Source organism: Setaria viridis, chromosome 5, assembly GCF_005286985.2.
Source record: "Setaria viridis chromosome 5, Setaria_viridis_v4.0, whole genome shotgun sequence".
Classification (NCBI taxonomy): Eukaryota; Viridiplantae; Streptophyta; class Magnoliopsida; order Poales; family Poaceae; genus Setaria; species Setaria viridis.
In genome coordinates this window covers 35,485,851-35,502,938 of record NC_048267.2, presented here as the reverse complement: position 1 = coordinate 35,502,938, position 17,088 = coordinate 35,485,851, and the positions used below count along the sequence as shown (strand labels likewise).

At 52.8% G+C, this 17,088-nt stretch overlaps 4 protein-coding genes across 4 annotated transcripts; all 4 read right to left on the bottom strand.

The window, feature by feature from the left end:
- Window positions 1-5,131: 5,131 nt before the first annotated feature.
- On the bottom strand, window positions 5,132-6,847 carry LOC117855943 (anthocyanidin 5,3-O-glucosyltransferase). Its single transcript, XM_034738343.2, has one exon. The coding sequence runs from the start codon at window positions 6,777-6,779 to the stop codon at window positions 5,367-5,369; it is 1,413 nt and encodes a 470-aa protein (XP_034594234.1). The 5' UTR covers window positions 6,780-6,847; the 3' UTR covers window positions 5,132-5,366.
- A 948-nt stretch (window positions 6,848-7,795) lies between these two features.
- On the bottom strand, window positions 7,796-10,269 carry LOC117855940 (anthocyanidin 5,3-O-glucosyltransferase). The gene has a single exon (XM_034738339.2). It carries the CDS (start codon window positions 9,623-9,625, stop codon window positions 8,057-8,059), a length of 1,569 nt encoding a protein of 522 aa, XP_034594230.2. The 5' UTR covers window positions 9,626-10,269; the 3' UTR covers window positions 7,796-8,056.
- Window positions 10,270-10,471: 202 nt separating this feature from the next.
- Window positions 10,472-12,175, bottom strand: LOC117855942 (anthocyanidin 5,3-O-glucosyltransferase). Its single transcript, XM_034738342.2, has one exon. It carries the CDS (start codon window positions 11,985-11,987, stop codon window positions 10,542-10,544), a length of 1,446 nt encoding a protein of 481 aa, XP_034594233.1. The 5' UTR covers window positions 11,988-12,175; the 3' UTR covers window positions 10,472-10,541.
- A 773-nt stretch (window positions 12,176-12,948) lies between these two features.
- On the bottom strand, window positions 12,949-14,715 carry LOC117856493 (UDP-glycosyltransferase 88A1). The gene has a single exon (XM_034738846.2). The coding sequence runs from the start codon at window positions 14,565-14,567 to the stop codon at window positions 13,125-13,127; it is 1,443 nt and encodes a 480-aa protein (XP_034594737.2). The 5' UTR covers window positions 14,568-14,715; the 3' UTR covers window positions 12,949-13,124.
- Window positions 14,716-17,088: the final 2,373 nt, after the last annotated feature.

The following is a 17,088-nucleotide window of genomic DNA, read 5'->3' as shown; positions in this document are numbered from 1 at the left end:
TACCATCTTCGAGGCCAACACCTCACAACAAGGAAGTCGTCACAATCACCAGATCCTTTACCCAAGAATCCAGCACCCAAACACTTGAGGCGATGTGAGAGCTCTCTTCCCTCATATCTCAATGGCAAACGCCGGCCTATCTCAAAAAAAGGGAAGGTAGAAGTATAAATAAAGTCTAGTCTGAAATAGCGGTAGTCAACAGCATTGTCCCTAACCAGCGGACACGAACTATAGCTATAGGTTTATACACACTGCAGAGCTTGTACAACTGTACCCGCATGGATGGAGTCTGAATGGTAGCGATTTGTCTAAACCCCACCTATTAGCTGGAGCCTTAGTAAGTGGATAGTACTCTCGTGTTTCCTCGAATCCGGAAGCATCCTCAACGGTAGGGCACACCTCCCCAATTGAGGATCTTGAAGCTGTGACACCTACCCACGCCGGGGTGCAGTCTGGTCAGAGCAAGTCAATGCCTCAAACTCCTTACACTGATCCTCCAATCTGCCTACAGGTTGAGCACTATCCACCACTAGTCTCGGACTGAACCCCACCCATAACAAGACAAACGATATGTACAAAAATAGATACTATGACTGGTGGTAAACTGACTCGGTCCTTAGGGGTCGAGAGCGAGCACTCAACTCCACAAGTATGTGCCGAAGCACCTGCACCGTACAAGTACCCTACCTGCTCCTCATTGTCAAACAAGGTACCCACCATAGGTACAGGGGATGGAGAGAGTTCAGAATGCTCTTCCCTGTCAAGGAGTACCAACCGCGGCTTACTCCCGCCTATACACGTTAAGGAATCACACTCACCCAAAACACACGCAAGAATGTATAAGGAATCCATCCCCAAAGCCATGGCATATTACCATCCATAACTCAAAAGCATGTATACGGATATAAGTAAGGTGGACTAGCTAAGGGTCCGTAGCTAGCCCACAAGTAGGTAACAAGGTGAACAAGATAAACAATTATCAAGGCATAGCTAGAAACATAGGCTACGCAATCGATCATCATCCAAGAATCATAAATAAAGTGCTAGCAACTAAGCATGCATTGGGTCTATATGATTGGGAGTGACATGACACCTTGTCCATAGTCGTTGGGATCCTTCTTGGTGTAGTCGGGGTCTTGAGAGTCTTCCGGGTTGTAGCTCGGGTCTGAACAGAACGAGATACGTCACAATATAAATTAATCAGCAATACATCTAAGTTAAAACTCTAAGAAATCCAAATTTAGAAGATCCAAATAACACCCAACTAGCTACAAATAGCATGGGCTCCATTTTACGAATTTAACGCAACTCGTTTCATATTTTTCTGAGTTCAAATGAATTAGTTATGATTTTTTAAAGATTAAATGATTTATTTAATTATTTAATTAATTTTGAGAAAATATTAAATTAGGGTGACACGTGTCAGCTTCTAGTTGCGCCGTGTGGCAGCATGGGAGGCTGCCACGTGTCGGCTGATGTGAGCATGATGTCATCATTGACCAGTCAGCGGTCAACTGGGCCCACGTGTCAGCCGGTGGGCCCCACTGGTAAGTGGGATCCATTGTCAGTCAGTGGGCCCAGCCCATGCCATGGCAGCGTCACGTGGGTCCACGTGATAGCCACGTGACCATTCTATCCTACGTGCACTGCCACGTGGCGTCCATGTGACGGACGCATGGCCGCACAGGGTTAGTTGGGATTTGGTGTGCCCGCCGGCTCCCGTGGGCCACATGTGTGTGGCCGCACGTGGGGCACGCACGCGATTGGTCGTGGCGCGGTGGGTGGCGGCGATGCGATGTCACGGCGAAGTGCAGCGGTGACTGCGCCCACGACGTCGTGGCACGGCACAATGTCGCGACGGGCTGCTGCTGGCGCGGCAGAGCAACGGCGCGCAGCTAGGCTGCGGTTCGGCAAAAGGCGGAACCTTTGGCCGCGGCGGGATGGCACGAACGTGTGGCTGCGCGTGCGCGGTCACTCGGTATTCCCCGACCACAGCACAGCCGACCGACACGCGCGGCGTCCTGGCATTCTAGGGCCGTGGCGAGGGTGCGACTGCTCGAAAGGGCAGCGGCTCAAGGCTACGGCGGGTCGACGACCGGACTAACAAGGGTATATGCAGCGTGAAGGTCGGTCTGGCAAGGCAAGGGAGGCGGCGGTGTGGCTCATCGAGGGGTGGAGGAGAAGAAGGACGCTGGCGTGGGGTGGACTTACAGTACAACGGCGATGACTCCGGCTCCCTCTGCTCCGGCTCCTTGGTGACGATGGCACCAACGGCAGCTCCAGCTCCTCATCGGGAGCAGCGGCTTCCCCGGCGCGGCCTCCTTCTCCTCCTCCATGTTCCTTCTCTTCCCCCTTGTCTCTTTTTGGTGGCGGCGGATTGGGAGCACACCGGGTGGATGGGTGGCAAGGCTGCCAGTCGGGGTTATTTATAGCCCGCGGCTGTGGCTAGGGCAGCGGGGCAGCGCGTCAATGTCTTCGCGCGGTCGATCCTCGACGGGCGCGCCGGGGCATGGCGTGGCAGCCATCTACCGGCCCGACGCTAAGGTTTGGAGGCACGGGGCGAGGGCAAAGCGGGTTTTTCCCAGGGCAGAAGACTCCGGAAGGAGTCATGGGTGCGCACCAGAGTGGCGAGCTTGCCCCGTCACCCCCACACACGACGCGCGCATGAGGCGTACGACGCGAGGAGGAAGAAAGGGGACAGTGCTGGCAGACGGGCTGGCTGGGCCGGCTTGCTAGGCTCCCGTGCGGGCTGGCCTGCCGGCTTGGGCAGTGAGAGAGGGTAAGGGTTAGCGGCCAGCCAGTTCGGATGCGGGGGAGAGAGGGTGAGGGTTAGCGGATGATTCTACTACTACTAGTAAGAGGGAAGAGACTAGAAACAGTTCTCTTAGTTTCACGAGGGGATCAGAATACGAAACTGGCTTCTTGAGTTGCCAAGCAAGGCCTTAGTGCCAAAAAGTGAATTTTTTAAAATCTATACCTATTATTAAAGCAAGCAACGTCTCCCAGGGCTTTTCGTACGTCGCCCTAATTTTGCAAAAAAAACCCTGACATTTCGTGAAATCAACCCGCAGTCTAATTCTAAGTATAGGGGGCGCTCGGTTGGAAAAAATAGGAAAGCGAGGGGGTTAAAGGGGAAAGAGCTCAAAGCAGGTAAGGGTTTTCGTCCGTCGTGGTAATTTTGCAAAAAATTTCCTCTACGTTTTGGTAATCAACCCGCAGTCCAAATGCTGAACAGGTGGAGGATTCGGGTGGAAAAAGTAAAGAAGGGGAACTTAAAGGGGATAAAGGTTCTCCTTCCTTCAAAATAGAGGCGACAGAGGGGATTGGGCGCCCCGGCGGCTGGAGCGGGCCCGGTGCCGCGCCGCAGAGGTCGGCGGCCCCCTCAACCGAGCTCCGGCGACACTCCTCTTCCATCTCCAATGGTCCCCTCTCTGCCTCTGTCTTTTGGGCAGCACGGCGGTGGGCACCCTTGCGGGACCGGCAGCGGACACCCGCAGATCCAGCGGCCACCCTCCGCACTCCGACGGCGCCCATCTCCGCCCACCTCCTCTCCTCCCGACGACACATCTTGTTGGCGGCGGCGCAATAGGAGGTTGGCGGTGCTTCTGCTACTGAGGCCAGGCAACGCAACAGGGAAGGGGCGGGACGGCCCCTTTTCTCCTTCGGCGGTGCCCCTCCTGACTGGCGAGCACGAGCGCAGGGAAGGGGCGACGGTGGTGGTCGGTAGGCACGGGGACAGGCCCCTCTTCTCCTTCAGCTCCTCGCCGGTGAGCACGAGCGTAGGGAAGAGGCAGCGGTGGTCAGCCCCCTCCGACTCCTGGTCCGCCCGGTGCTGTCAAGCAAAAGAGGTCGGGGTACATCAACGGGCCGAGAGATGACCTGACCAACACCAGCAAGCTCTCCATGTCTCCGACGGCCGGGAGGGCAAAGCGGAGGCGAGATCGGTCGGTTCTTGGAGCTGCCGGCGGAAGAGACCGTGGTAGATCAGCGGGCCGAGAGACGATCCGGCCAACGCCAGAAAGCTATCCATGTCGCCGGCGGCTGGAACGGCAAAGCGGAGGTGGTGGAGCTTCGTCCGGCAGCATGCCTCCACACCGTTCTGCCCGCCGCGTGCCCTCGAGAACCTGGTGTAGCGGTACAGCACGACAATCTCCTTGCTTCCTTCGTCCCCGTCGGCAGCCTCCGCCGCAGCGACACGCATGAAGGGCGAGGGCGGCAAACCGAGCCGGCCCAAGGAACTCTCCGTTCGGCATAGCGCTGCCGGTTTGGTTGCTAAACTTGATGTTCAACTCTTGTAATTGTTGATCAACCGCGGCTCCTCCTACTCCACATCACTGAAATACGAGAATTACATTTTCTCTTTTACCAGATGTAGGAGAAGCAAAAGTTGTTGTGTTATGTGTACAGATAACCTGAAGTTTTGGGAAAGGAATTTTAAACATGTGCTTTGGTATTACAATGGCAGGCTGCAGGCATGTGGTCTTATGAAATATTATAAATTCTGAACCTCTGGCAATTCAATATACCATTTCATAAGGTTCTAAAATACTTTTTTTTCATAAGTTCCCAGCATCAATCAGATCACGGTGAACCTAACTGAAGCCTGGCCAACTACATGTTGGCGAGAAGGCAAACATAATACTGGCTACTGGGTATCTTGTCTTTCAGCTTTTCAACCGTGCTAGGACAAAACAAGTGTAACTGAAGTAGATGCTGCTACTCTTCTGAACATCCAAGGGTGCCTTCTTCCATGATGGTCATAAATTTGTGTCGGAGCTGCAGTACAACACCTTCAGTGCTAATGCAGGGTAGCGTGTTAAAATGTTCCATTCCTCTCACTGTTACTACCAATGGATAGTTTTGAAGTGCTTTGCCAGGCACTGATAATGAGAGTTGAGGAAAACAAATCGATTGATCATCAGGAATTGAACCATATTTTGTTCATGGGAAGAAAAGAAAGGAGCTTCAATTTGCCCATGATTCAGCCACCCAACTCAGATGGACAGGGAAAAGATCATACATTGCCCAAATGTAGTCATGAAGGATAAAAACAAAACGTGTAGAAACTGCGCTAGCAAAGGTGTTAGTGTTAGCACAAAAAGCTTAGCAGCATCCAAATACTCTTTTGGCAGGTATACAACATGTGTATTCCATTGATCAAACATAAGGAAACGGAACACTTTACATCAACCAACTATAGAGATTCAAGAATGAGTTTCACCGTAGTAACGCACGGGCATTATGCTAGTAACATAAAAAGAAAAACAGCCAAAAACCCTCAACCATGTCCTACATTTTTTCATCCATCTTACAAACCATCAACAGTTTTATCTATTACATAGCATCCATCACTTGCATTGTTCCTTCTATAAGTCGATCTTCCCTAAATCCTTCAAAAACTCGCCGAGTTCAACGTCAGACGACCCGCCTTCTTTGATGGCATCCGCAGCCATTTCCTTCGCCGCCGCCGTCCTCTCCCTGAGCTTCTTCCCTTCCTCGGACTCCATCACTAGCCGCACCTTGGCCTCCACCTCATCAGCCGTCACCAATTCCTCGTCATAGCCCTCCACCGCCACCCCAACCTTCATCTCCTCCACCATGTGCACCTTGTTCAGCCTCTGCTCCGCGTACAACGGCCAGCAGATCATCGGCACGCCGGACGTGATGGCCTCCAGCGCCGAGTTCCACCCACAATGGGTCACGAACGCTCCCACGGCCTCGTGCCGAAGCACCTTTGTCTGCGGTGCCCAGTTCTTCAGAACCAATCCTCTGTCTTTGGTTCTCTCCAAGAACCCATCCGGAAGCAACGCCTCCAGATCAGGCTCGGGAGAGTTGCTCTGCTCCCGGCGTGAGCTTCGCACGGCCCACAAGAACCTGTGCCCTGCACGCTCTAGCCCACGCGCCGTCTCTTTCAGCTGCGCCGACGAGAAGGCGCCCATGCTTCCGAAGCAGAGGAACACCACGCTCCGCTTCGGCTGCCGGTCCATCCACTCGAGGCACGCGTGCCTCTCGCCGTTTTCCTCAGCGCCGCCACAGTCGACCAGTGGCCCGACGCAGTAGATTTTCGGCGTCGAGCGGCCGGGCAGGCAGTGGCCTCCCCGCAGCGCTTCTAGTGCCCTCGGCTCCAGGCACTCGAAGCTGTTCACCAGGATGCCTGTCGCTTCCGGCATCCGGGCGAGCTGCTGCAGCCGTACCCTGCACACATCTATGTCCCAATCCTGCATGGTGTCAGGCATGTCGAGGGCGCGGACCGGCGGCACGCCGGCGAAGTCCAGCGGCGCCTTGCCCATGTCCTTGAGCGAGGATGGCGCCGCGCGGCGGCACAAGTCCGGAACCTGGAGGTAGACCGCGAGGTCGCCGGCCGCCGAGGGGTAGAAGATGTACGCGGGGATGGCGAGCTCCGCGGCGACGTCGAGCGCGTCGGTGCAGAACATGTCGACCACGATGGCGTCGGCGGCAGGAGCCTGCGAGCGGAGGAACTCCCGGAGCGCGGGGTTCGCGGCGCGGAGCGCGTCGAGGATGGGCATGATCGGGTGGGAGTACTCCGTGCTGGCCCAAGACGGCGGCGGGATGGGTAGCAGACGGACCGTGATGGAGGGACTGGCCGCGGCCAGGCGCGCCAGCGCAGCCGCCAGCACCGCGTCCTTCTCGGGCAGGTCGACGACGGCGATGGTGATGGCGACGCCGCCGCGGCGGAGGAATGCCTTGGCCAGCTGCGCCATGGGGTTCAGGTGGCCCACGCCCAAGGAGGGGTACAGCACCACCGTCTTCTCCACCATGGCCTTCGTTTCTCTTCTCACCGAGCTCACAATAGAATCCAACAAGATAAGTCTTTTTTTAAAAAAAGAATCCAACAAGACACGAGGAGTGGATGTTTGGATTGTTAGCTCTTGTCACATCGAATCTTCGGAGGTTAATTATAAGAACGTTAATTATAAAACTAATTACACAGATGAAGGCTAATTCGCGAGACGAATCTATTAAACCCGATGATTAAATTAATTAATCATTAGTAGATGGTTGCTGTAGCAGCATATTATCAAATCATGTATTAATTAGACTTAATAGATTCGTCTCGTTGATTAATCTCCGTCCATGCAATTAGTTTTATAGTTAATCTATAATTAATAGTATCTAAACATTCATCACTGATGTGACAGATACTCTACTTTACTCCTGTGAGGCCTAAATGGTATCGCATCCACAAGCGACGACAAAAGAATGAGTGCAGAGCCCGGGCGCACGGGCACAAAAAAGGATCTTTCCGGGATGCGAGGCTGGATAGGACAGCGGACGTGGCAACTCTTTGGCTTCACGTCGAGTCGTTTACAAACATGATGAACCTGTGGGCTGTGGTGCGTGCATGGTCCATTCATCCATTGTCTTTGGTGTTGCTGCATCAGACGGGCAGCAAAGAAGCCAAGAGCATGTTTCCCTTCTACACTAGTACTAGTAGAAAGGGAAACGATAGATAGGTGGCGTTTTCATTTTTGTTTACTTCTTTGTTGCCGGTTTTTTAGCGGCATGAATTGAAGGCTAACCGCACTTGAAAGCTGGCTGGCTTCTCGTTCTGGAGGGGACAGGGGAACGTGTGGTCGCCGTCTTGTCTGCAAAGGATTGCAGCATTCGCGTCAGCGCATTCCTGATGAACCAGGCGCGAAGTGCGATCCTCGCCACTCAATGTAACTGGACACCGGTGACCTCTCCACATCTCAATGCAAGCCGGGTTGGTTTCTACCGTATCAGCCACCATGTTATTTTGGCTTATTTTGTTTTGTCGTCTGCTAAAGAAATATTCATCTCTCGCCATTTCCCTCGATTTTCTCATTTACATGGTAGTCATAGTACATCAAGGACACGGTCTATATACATACGTGCCAGTATATATGCTACACTAGAGGCAGTAAGACGTTGACATCAATACAGTATTGTATTCAAAGGAACATATTTGAAATTTGACTTTACGGTATTTCTTCCAATATTACTCTTGTATATGCAAACTCATAGCAAAAAGGTCAACTTGTAAATCCATATATAATGACCCGTTCATCACAATTCACGTGGCGAGTTTCTCCGTAGAGGTTCTGTTTTTCTGCAGGTCTGTCAAGAACTCGTCAAACGCCACGTCAGACGACGCCCCTGTCTTGAGAGCATCTACGGCCATCTCCTTGGCCACCATGACCTTCTGCCGAAGCTCCTCCCCTTCGTCAGATGCCATCACGAGTCTCACCTTTGTTTCAACCTCCTCTGCCTTCACTAGCTCCTCCTCGTACCCCTCCATCGCCACACCCACCTTCATCTCCTCCACCATGAGCACCTTGTTCATCCGCTGCTCCGCATACAGCGGCCAGCAGATCATCGGCACGCCAGAAGCGATGCCCTCTAGCGCTGAGTTCCACCCGCAATGCGTCGCGAACCCTCCGATGGATGGGTGCCGCAGCACCTCGCTCTGCGGCGCCCAATTCTTCACCACAAAGCCCCTCTCCCTAGTCCGCTCCAAGAAACCCTCGGGAAGCAACGATCCCAAGTCTGGCTCGGCGGAGTTACTTTGGTGCTCAGGTGGGTTCCGCACGACCCACAGGAACCTCTGCCCGGAGTTCTCTAGCCCACGCGCCATCTCCCTCAACTGCGCTGTGGAGAACCTTCCCAAACTGCCGAAGCTGAGGAAAACGACGCTCCGGTCTGGTTGGGTGTCCAGCCACTCGAGGCACGCGTGCCTCTCGCTGATTCCTCCCGTGTTCCCAGGAAGGACCAACGGCCCGATGCAGTGGACTGGTGGAGTTGAACGCCCGGGCGTGCAGAGGCCACACCTGAGCGCTTCAAGAGCCCGCGACTCCAACCAGTCGAAGCTGTTCACGAGAATGCCCCTCGCTTCGAGCATGCGCGTGCACTGGGCAAGCCGTGCCTTGGCCATGTCGCTGTCCCGGTCCTGCAGCGTGGCCGCCATGTCGAGCGCGCGGATCGGCGGCACGCCGGGGAAGTGGAGTGCGGTCTCGGGCATGTCCTTAAACGAGGACGGGACGGTGGGGTAGTATTCCGGTAGGCGGAGCATGATGGCGAGGTAGCTGAGCGCGGAGGCGAAGAAAAAGTAGGACGGGATGCCGAGCTCGGCGGCGACGTCGAGCGCGTCCGCGCAGAACATGTCCAGCACGAGCGCTTCGACGTCGGGGAGCGCGCCCATCAGGAACTCCCGGAGCGCCGGGTTGGCAACGCGCATCACGTCCATGATGCGCATGACGGCGTGAGGGTAGTCCTCCCTGCCGCAGGACGGGACGGGGAGGAGGCGGAACGCGATGTCCGGGTTCGCGGCGGCGAGGCGCGCTATCGCGTCGGCCGACACGGAGTCCTTGTCGGGCGAGTCGACGACGGCGATGACGACGGCCAGGCCACGGCGGAGGAAGAGCTTGGCCAGCTCCACCATGGGGTTCAGATGGCCGACGCCCAGCGAGGGGTAGAGGATCACGCTCTTCTGCGCCGCCATGACGGCCATGAGTCGGCTCTCGTTCCTGACGTGGGAATGGGACACGAGATGGAGATACGGGGCCGCCGTTCTATATATAACATGGATGGGCAGGGTCTTTGGTTTGTCCGGTTGTTGTCGTTGAATGGCTGCTGTTGTTTGCATGTGTTTTCACTTCCAATTCATCAAGTTGTACGTTGAGCTGGAGATAGCCAGTTTTGCAACATTAATTTTTTTTTCAATTCATCAGGTTGTACGTTGAGCTGGGAGATTGCCAGTTTTGCAACGTTATTTGTTTTCCTTGTCCTTAAGGCTGCATGCCCGGGATCAATGGGCGGCGCTCCTCTGCGTTCAATCGCTGGGAGAGTGCGTAGAGCCGTAGACAAACCGCGAGCTCTCTTATCATCTTGATCTCCCGGCACGGGGACTTGGGACTTTGGAGTCGTGACCGAATACCGATTCAGCAGTTCGAGGAGGATGAGAGTCCTCACTCCTCAGTTGGCAACATAGCACAGTGTCACCTTTTGTTTCTAGGATTTACAATTAAAGATTTTAAAGTCAAGAATCCCATCAAACTATGTCCGAACACATCTAAAAATACAATGTTTTGCAAACAAATAAAAAAAACAGTATGTTTGAACAATCGGAATGCATCATTGCATCAATGAAGACCGTAGAGTCAGTTGGGCCCGGCCCAGCATGGTTCATTGCTGGATTCAGGCCTGCAATGGGCTTAGTGTAATCTTTCACACTTTGCTGACTCGATTGATCTCATGTTGCAGTATGCGGCCGATCCTATAACTAGCCGATTTTTGGACGGTTGTTTCAGGATGTCAAACCTTCAGAGTAAGTACCCAACCAACAAGCAAAAAACTTCTTTACTCATTTTAAGTATAGCTGATACTCTATTCATTTTTTTGAAAGAGGATGATACTCTATTCATAGAAGGTATAGAATATGGTTTATCAAACAAAGATAGAATATTACCCGCAAAAAAAAACAAAGATAGAATACCACAGAAAAAAGATAGATTGTTAGAAGGCAAAAAGGTAACAAAGAAACAGAACCAACTACAAATCCATCACTCGGCGGGCTGCTCTCCAAGGTTCTCCACGTCCAACAAGAATTGAACAAAAGCCGCACGTGACGAGCCACCTTCCTCTAACGCCGCCTCCGCTTCTTTCTTGCGAGCCGCCACTCGTGTCTTGAGCTCCCGCCCCTGCTTAGACTCCATCACCTGCCTCACTTTTGCCTCCACCTCCTCGGCCTTGATAAAACCCGCCGTATACCCCTGCATCTCCACCCCAACGCCCATATCCTCTGTCATGAACACCTTGTTCATCTTCTGCTCCGCGTACAAGGGCCAGCACAGCATTGGAACCCCCGCCATGACACCCTCCATCGTCGAGTTCCATCCACAGTGGGTCACGAATGCGCCCGTTGATGGGTGATTGAGGACGTCCACCTGTGGCGCCCATGACTTGACGACAAGGCCTCTATCCTTGGTCCGCTCCAAGAACCCTTCCGGTAAGAGGGCATCAAGGTCCGGCTCACACTGTTTCTCCAATAACCTCTTCGGATCATCGATGTTGGACGGCACGCGCACCACCCATAGGAACCGTTGCCCAGACTTATCAAGGCCAATGGCGATCTCCTCGAGCTGCTCCTCCGAGAACGTACCCATGCTCCCGAAGCAAAGGAACACGACGCTGTGCTCCGGCTGAGCATCGAGCCATGCGAGGCACTCATGGCTCTCTGTTTTTTCGCCATCCCGTGCGCCGTTGCCGACTAACGGCCCAACGCAGTATATCGGAGGCAGCACCTTGCCAGGGACACATAGTGGGTCCCTGAGTGCCTGCACCGCCCGGCTCTCCAACGATTCAAACGTGTTCACCAGAACTCCCCTGGTGTCCATGCCGCGCTTAAAGATGCTCGCCATGGTCCTGCACAGCTCGTCCTCCGGATGCACGAGCATTTCCGCGACCAGGTGAGACGCCGGCATGGGCGGAACGCCAAGGAAATCGAGAGGCGTGTCCCCCAGCTCCTTCAGGCCCGTCTTCCTACTGCCCAACACCGCCGGGAGCTGGGTTAAGACGGCAAGAGGCGACGCTCCCGATGGGACGAACGTGTAGGCAGGGACGCCCAACTTCGCGGCGACGTCGATGGCGTCGGCGCAGAACATGTCGATGACCAGCGAGTGCAAGCGCTTCCGCGGGATGGAGCGGAGGAAGCTCTCGAGCTCGTGGTTGTACTGGCGCTGCATCTGGAGCATGAGGAGGAACGGGTGCTTGGCGGAGCCGGCGAAGTCAGGGGCCGGGATCGGGGGGAGGACATGGAAGGAGACGGACGGATTAGCCGCGGCAATCCGCTCGGCCTGGCTGGCGCCCAGCGCGGGCGACTTGAAGGGCGGCGGGACGATCACCATGGTGACGTCGTAGCCGTGGCTGAGGAAGACCTTGGCGAGCTCCGCCATGGGCACGACGTGGCCAACGCCGGCGCTGGGGTACAGAACCACGGTCTGCTTCATTTTCCTCAGAAAAGAAGTGGCTCCCCAACTAGGAACTAGGAACAAATATTTCGGAACCCAAACAGATAAGGATGAGGTTGCTTTTGCTCGAGGACCGGAGTATTGGGATGCTTGGCTACGTGGTGGGCAGGCAACATTTTTGTAGCTGCGTACTGCCTTGCCGGAGAAGCAGCTGATGACTTGTTTGGTCGAAGGAGAAATGTCTTCTTACTACTGCAGTATATTCTACCGGTCTATGTGGCAGGCGATGGGGAGGAAGGATGCTTCCTAGCTATCTGCTTCAATTTTAATGCCTTTTTGTTTCTAAAAGAAGCAAGACTTTGTCACTAGGTACGTCTGTGCTTGCGGTACAAGCAATAACTAGGAATTCCAAGTTTAATAACCAAAGCTGTTCTTAATTTTTTTTTAAAAGTTTGATAACCAAGCTCACCTAGCTTACACGTTCAGATCAAGGCAAAGGTGGAGCTTGAAAAAGTCAACAGAGGCCAGGACTGGCAACTTGTGCTTCAAATTCCTGGTAAGAAATGGTTTTATCTCTACCATTTTATTACCACACAAGTAGCAGTAACGATGGATGGAGAAAGTAAGACAAGAGGAGGGCATGGCCGCGTGGTCACTTTTCTATTCTTGAAAGTAGTTGCTATTAGCTATGGCACGCGGACATGTACGTGACATCATGCATGACTTATTGCCTTCCTCGTCTTTATCCGTTGCCGGTGCATGCATCTCTTTGTCCATCTTTGTTTGCTTGGTTGTCTCTTGTCCTCGTGAAGTCGTGAGAAAACAAATTCCTCAATTATTTTTTTCTCCGGCGAAATGAAAGAAACGGCTTTGTGCCAAATTATTCAACGATATCTCTGTTACTTATCATCAGGATTTCAAATGGCACGCTTCAGAACTCCATGCACTGCTATTGCACAATAAAATGATGTGCCTGAATATGCTCGAGACCTTAGCGGTATCACGGTCAAAGTACAGCACCATTGGCCATCGTTCCTTCAATTCATGCTGCTAGTTCCTCGGCCAACAAAACAGGCAGAGTACACGGGGATTGACCAAAAGAGTTGGACAGCAGAGACAAACATTAACGCCAAGAGCGGTTGCGAATCCGTCTGTCCGGAGTCCGGAGTCCGGACGCTATTCTCTAAGATTCTTAACATCTGACAGGAATTGGAGGAATGCCGCGCGCGACGAGCCACCGTCCTCCATCGCCTCCTGTGCTGCTTTCTTCCGCTCAATTGCTCGTTTCCTAAGCTCCCTCCCCTCCTTGCACTCCAACACCAGCCGCACCTTCGCCTCTATCTCCTCGGCCTTGATGAAACCCGCCTTGTACCCCTCCATCTCCACTCCGATCCCCATGTCGTCGGTGATGAAGACCTTGTTCATCTTCTGCTCTGCTGCCGCTAGTGGCCAACACAGCATCGGCACCCCCGCTGCTACAGCCTCCAGTGTTGAGTTCCACCCGCAGTGGGTGACGAACGCGCCTGTAGCTCGGTGGCCGAGCACATCGACCTGCGGTGCCCATGACTTGATCACCAGGCCACGGCCCTTGATCCGCTCCAAGAACCCTTCCGGCAGGAGCGCACCCAGGTCCGCCTCGGCGCGCTGCTCCCAGTATCTTTTGGGTTCATCGCTGCCGGCCGGCGTGCGCACCACCCATAGGAACCGTTGCCCTGAGTTTTCCAGGCCAACGGCGATCTCCATGAGCTGCTCCTTGGGTAGCGCGCCCTTGCTCCCCCAGCAGAGGAACACGACGCTGCGCTCTTGCTGCGCGTCGAGCCACGCGAGGCACTCGTGCTTCTCCTTGTCCGTCCCGCCCTTGCCGACTAACGGCCCGATGGGGTAAACCGGAGGCAGAATCTGGCCGGGAACGCACAGGGGATCCCTGAGCGCCTGCAGGGCCCGGCTCTCCAGGGACTCGAACGTGTTGACCAGAACGCCGTGGGTGTCGGCGTTGCGCTTCAAGATCTTCATCATGGTCCTGCACAGCTCATCCTCCGGATTCTCCAGCAGCGACTTGACGAGATGGGACGCCGGCATGGGCGGGACCCCGAGGAACTCGAGGGGCGTGTCCCCAAGTTCTTTCAAGCCCGTTTGCCTACAGGAGAGCAGCGCCGGCAACTGGGTGAAGACGGCCAGAGTCCCGGCGCCCGAGGCGAAGAACTTGTAGACGGGGACGCCCACCTTCGTGGCAATGTCGATGGCATGGGTGCAGAACAGGTCGATGACAAGGGAGTGCAAGCGCTCCCGCGGGATGGAGCGGAGGAAGCTCTCGAGCTTGTCGTTGTACCGGCGCATCAGCTCCAGTATGAGTAAGAAAGGGTGCTTGGTGGAGCTTGTCAGGTCAGGGGGTGGGATCGGCGGGAGGACGTGGAAGGTGATGGACGGGTAGGGGGCGGCGACGCGCTCGATGAAGTCGGCGCCGGAGTCGGTCGACTTGATCGGCGGCTCGATGAGCACCATTGTGACGTCGTAGCCATGGTCGAGGAAGACCTTGGCGAGCTGCGTCATGGGGCCGACGTGCCCGATGCCGCCCACGGGGTACAGAACAACGATCTGCTTCACGGATGCGCTTTCCATTTGAGCGGTTGCTAGTGAATTAGGAGGTAAGAAGATGGACTGCCGTGGACATGGCTGCCTCTGGCTGCGCCGTGCTACTTCTATAGAGCGGCGCACTGCCTTGCTGGAGGTTGGAGAAGCAGTTGATGACTTGTTTATATGTCTTGATGATTTGCTGCTTGCGCCACATGTGATACTATATTCTTCCGATCTGCTTGGCCACTTGTGATGCGATATGGGAAACGGTAGACCCAAGGAGGCCAGGAGTGTTGACTTTTACAGTTTGACAACCAGAGTCCAGGGCCAGGACTCCGGTGCGTACAGATGAATGCACGGGTACGAGTCTGGCCATACACCCAAATTTTGCAGCACGTGGGATTTGCTTTCATGATAGTCTTCTCCATCTATGGCTGAGGTTAGAGTTCAGGTCTCAGGAGTGGGGTGGTCACCACCTCACCGTGGTGACACCCTGGAAAAAAAAGAAGAACAATTGTAATGCCAAATAAGTATTTTGAAAACAAAACATATGCAGTGCACACTGATAGGTCTTCTAAAAAAAGGAAAGATAAACGTACTCTTTGTATCCACCGGTACGTTTCTGTGATAAATGACAACCGTTTACTTGTAGCTAACCTGTGTGTTTTGAAGCGGATCTATATTGGTTATAATGTTATAAGTTTATCAGAATGTGGCCCTTCAATTTGAATTGGATAGCGGACATGGAGATAATGCTTCAAGGCTAAGGACCTTTCTAGTATTAAACGTCACAAGGAGATGAAGGACACTTAGTGTAGTATAGGTTTTGCTAGTTTGTAGCTCATGGACCATACTATTAAGAGGGATTTCAATGATAGTATCTTGATCTCACAAGGCTAGACATGATAATGATGCACACTCAGTACTCTCTGGCACTTGATAGCTCAATGAACTCAAGGAAGTACTTAGAAAGCAAAGAAATCGATGGAAAACTCAAAGGTGATTGCATTGGAAGAGTTGGAAACAAAGATGGACCATCGGATGTTCCGATGCCTCATTTCCTAGATGTGTCGGAGCAATTTTTCTAAGGTGAAAACTTAAGTGAGCCACCATTTGTTCCGATGCCCTACCATCGGATGAATTGGACACAGGCACCAGATGTTCCGATGCCTTGCATGAAGACCCATCAGAGCAAGCATATTTACTTTGCAAACTTCCAGAGAGGTTTTGGCCAAATTGCCTTCAGTACCGGATGTTCCGACGCCTTACAAATAACTATCGGATCAATGCGTCGGAGCAAGTATATTTTCTTTGAAAACTTCCAGAGAGGTTTTGGCCGGGACCCCTTCAGCACCGGATGATCCGACGCCTACAATAAGACCATCCGAACAAGCATCGAATGAACTTTTCACTATTACTTTTTTAACAATTAGAATTTGGATCTATCAATGACCGGATGTTTCGACACCCAGAGATGGAGACCATCGGAACATCCGATGGTGTGCTTTTCTGCAAGCACTTTTCTAACGGCTAGCTCTTATTGCCTAGTCTATATATACCCCTCCCCCGGGTCATTTGAGCTACTCTTGACACCCTGAAGACTTCAAGTAGCCCATGAGCAGTTAAGAGTGCTAGAGCCAAAGTGTGATTAGTGAATTGCCAAATCTCAAGATTAAGGACTTCTCTTAGTGTTGGAGGGTAGCAAGTGTGCATCTAGTTCATGTCTTAGTTGAGTGCTGGTCAAGTGAAGCATTGAAGCTTGTTACTCTTGGTGGTTGATGTCACCTAGACGATCTTGGTGACCCGGAGGTTCTTAGTGAGCTTTTGAAGATTGTGGGAGCTCCAAGAAGAAGATCTTGTACGCGGTTTAAAGCTCCACGTTCCAAAGATGGAAAAGGAGCATTCTTAGTGAAGCACTTGAGTCTTAGTAGCTTGGGGGAGCAAAACCCTTAGTGGGTGCTCCAACGTGGATTGGGAGGAGTGTCAACTCCTCAATACCATTGGAAAAAATCCGGTTGTCTCATGTCCTCAATCTTTACATTTCAACACTTCTTTTGAGGATTTACTTCCTGCAATTTACTTATCTTTTTGCTCTTGATCAAGTTGTGATTTCTTTGCTCATATCTTGCCTAAGAAAATATGATCATGTTAGTGTGCTCTCCTTACTAGGTTCTTTTGTTGCTAGTGTGTTTAGTTTCTAGGCTTGAACCTTGTAGATTGGGCAACGTTAGAAATCTAAGCTAAGGTTTGCTTTCTTTGTTCTAGGAATTTGGAAAAGTTCCAATTCATCCCTTCTTGGGCCACCGATCCTTACATAATAAAACAAGCAATCAAACAATGGTTTTGCATCATCCTGTAATCTGCAGGATAAAATTATACGTTTGAAAAAAAGATCATTGTTTTGCAAAACAACCACCTTATAAGCTAAAATTTAGAATCACAAGGCAATTCCACAACTATTGTACTAGTTATTCTTTTTAGAAAGCAAAGGGGGCCAGTGGCCCACCTGAAAGATTTTCATTCTCAAACCATTGTCAACATTACAAAAGAGCTTCCACAAATTAAG